The sequence below is a fragment of the Salvelinus sp. IW2-2015 genome, unplaced genomic scaffold (assembly GCF_002910315.2).
Source record: "Salvelinus sp. IW2-2015 unplaced genomic scaffold, ASM291031v2 Un_scaffold3059, whole genome shotgun sequence".
Classification (NCBI taxonomy): Eukaryota; Metazoa; Chordata; class Actinopteri; order Salmoniformes; family Salmonidae; genus Salvelinus; species Salvelinus sp. IW2-2015.
Window position 1 is genome coordinate 25,026 of NW_019944351.1, and position 878 is coordinate 25,903.

At 48.4% G+C, this 878-nt stretch overlaps 1 protein-coding gene across 1 annotated transcript in view; it reads right to left on the bottom strand.

Moving 5' to 3' along the window:
• Positions 1–878, bottom strand: part of LOC112075277 (tax1-binding protein 1 homolog B-like) — a 29,148-nt gene that overhangs the window by 3,062 nt on the left and 25,208 nt on the right. The window contains 1 exon segment of the mRNA XM_024142301.2: positions 154–393. Coding sequence (XP_023998069.2) covers positions 154–393 — 240 coding nt within the window.

The following is an 878-nucleotide window of genomic DNA, read 5'->3' on the forward strand; positions in this document are numbered from 1 at the left end:
GAAAAGTACTGGAATCTTGCAACCCTAGGTATGATACTTCACAGCTAGTCACTTGACTCGTAGTACACAAGCAGTGTGCGCAACGTAGCTGTGTGTGTGTGTGTGTGTGTGTGTGTGTGTGTGTGTGTGTGTGTGTGTGAGTGAGAGAGAGACCTTGTAGAGCTCCTTCTCATCCTTCTCATCCTTCAGGTGTGACTCCAGGCCGTCATTCTCCAGAGTCAGCTTCTTCACTCGGTCCTTCAGGCTGTCCAGCTCCGTCTCTTTCTGCAGGCCCTTCTGGGTGACTCTTATCAGGTCATCCTCCAACTGCAGGACCCTGGCTGTGGCCTCCTCCAGCCTTCTTTTCACCTCTTCTCTCTCCTCCTGCAGGGCCTGGCACGACACCTGCACCTCCTGGGGACAGAGAGAGAGGGAGGGAGTTAGTAACTTGTACTTGTAAACTTAAAAATGTATGTTTTGTGTCCCTTTTTACCCGGCAAACCAGAGAGCAGGAGACAAGTTGTGAGAACCTAAGAGACAGTGAGGTTCTCTTCTATCATCGACTAGTTTCCCTGAAGAATGTTGGTTTGTCATTCCTAACGTTCAGATAGAAATACGTGACACAGAACAGACATGCTTCTCTGTCATGTAGATTAGAATAGGGAACCATGTCAGGTTTAAACAGGACATATATCTGCAACGTCTTCAATTGAATCACTTCCTGTCTCTAAAGCACAACAAGAACAAAACCTCAGTGCTGTGACAGACAGGCGGCTACTGGAGGAAATCCCAGCCATTTCCCAGCCAGTCCCGTCTGTGTTCAGTGGACACAGCACAGGGGGGAAATGGTTTGGAAATGAGTGAGGTACAAACTGAAACTTGACAGTCAAGAACACTCG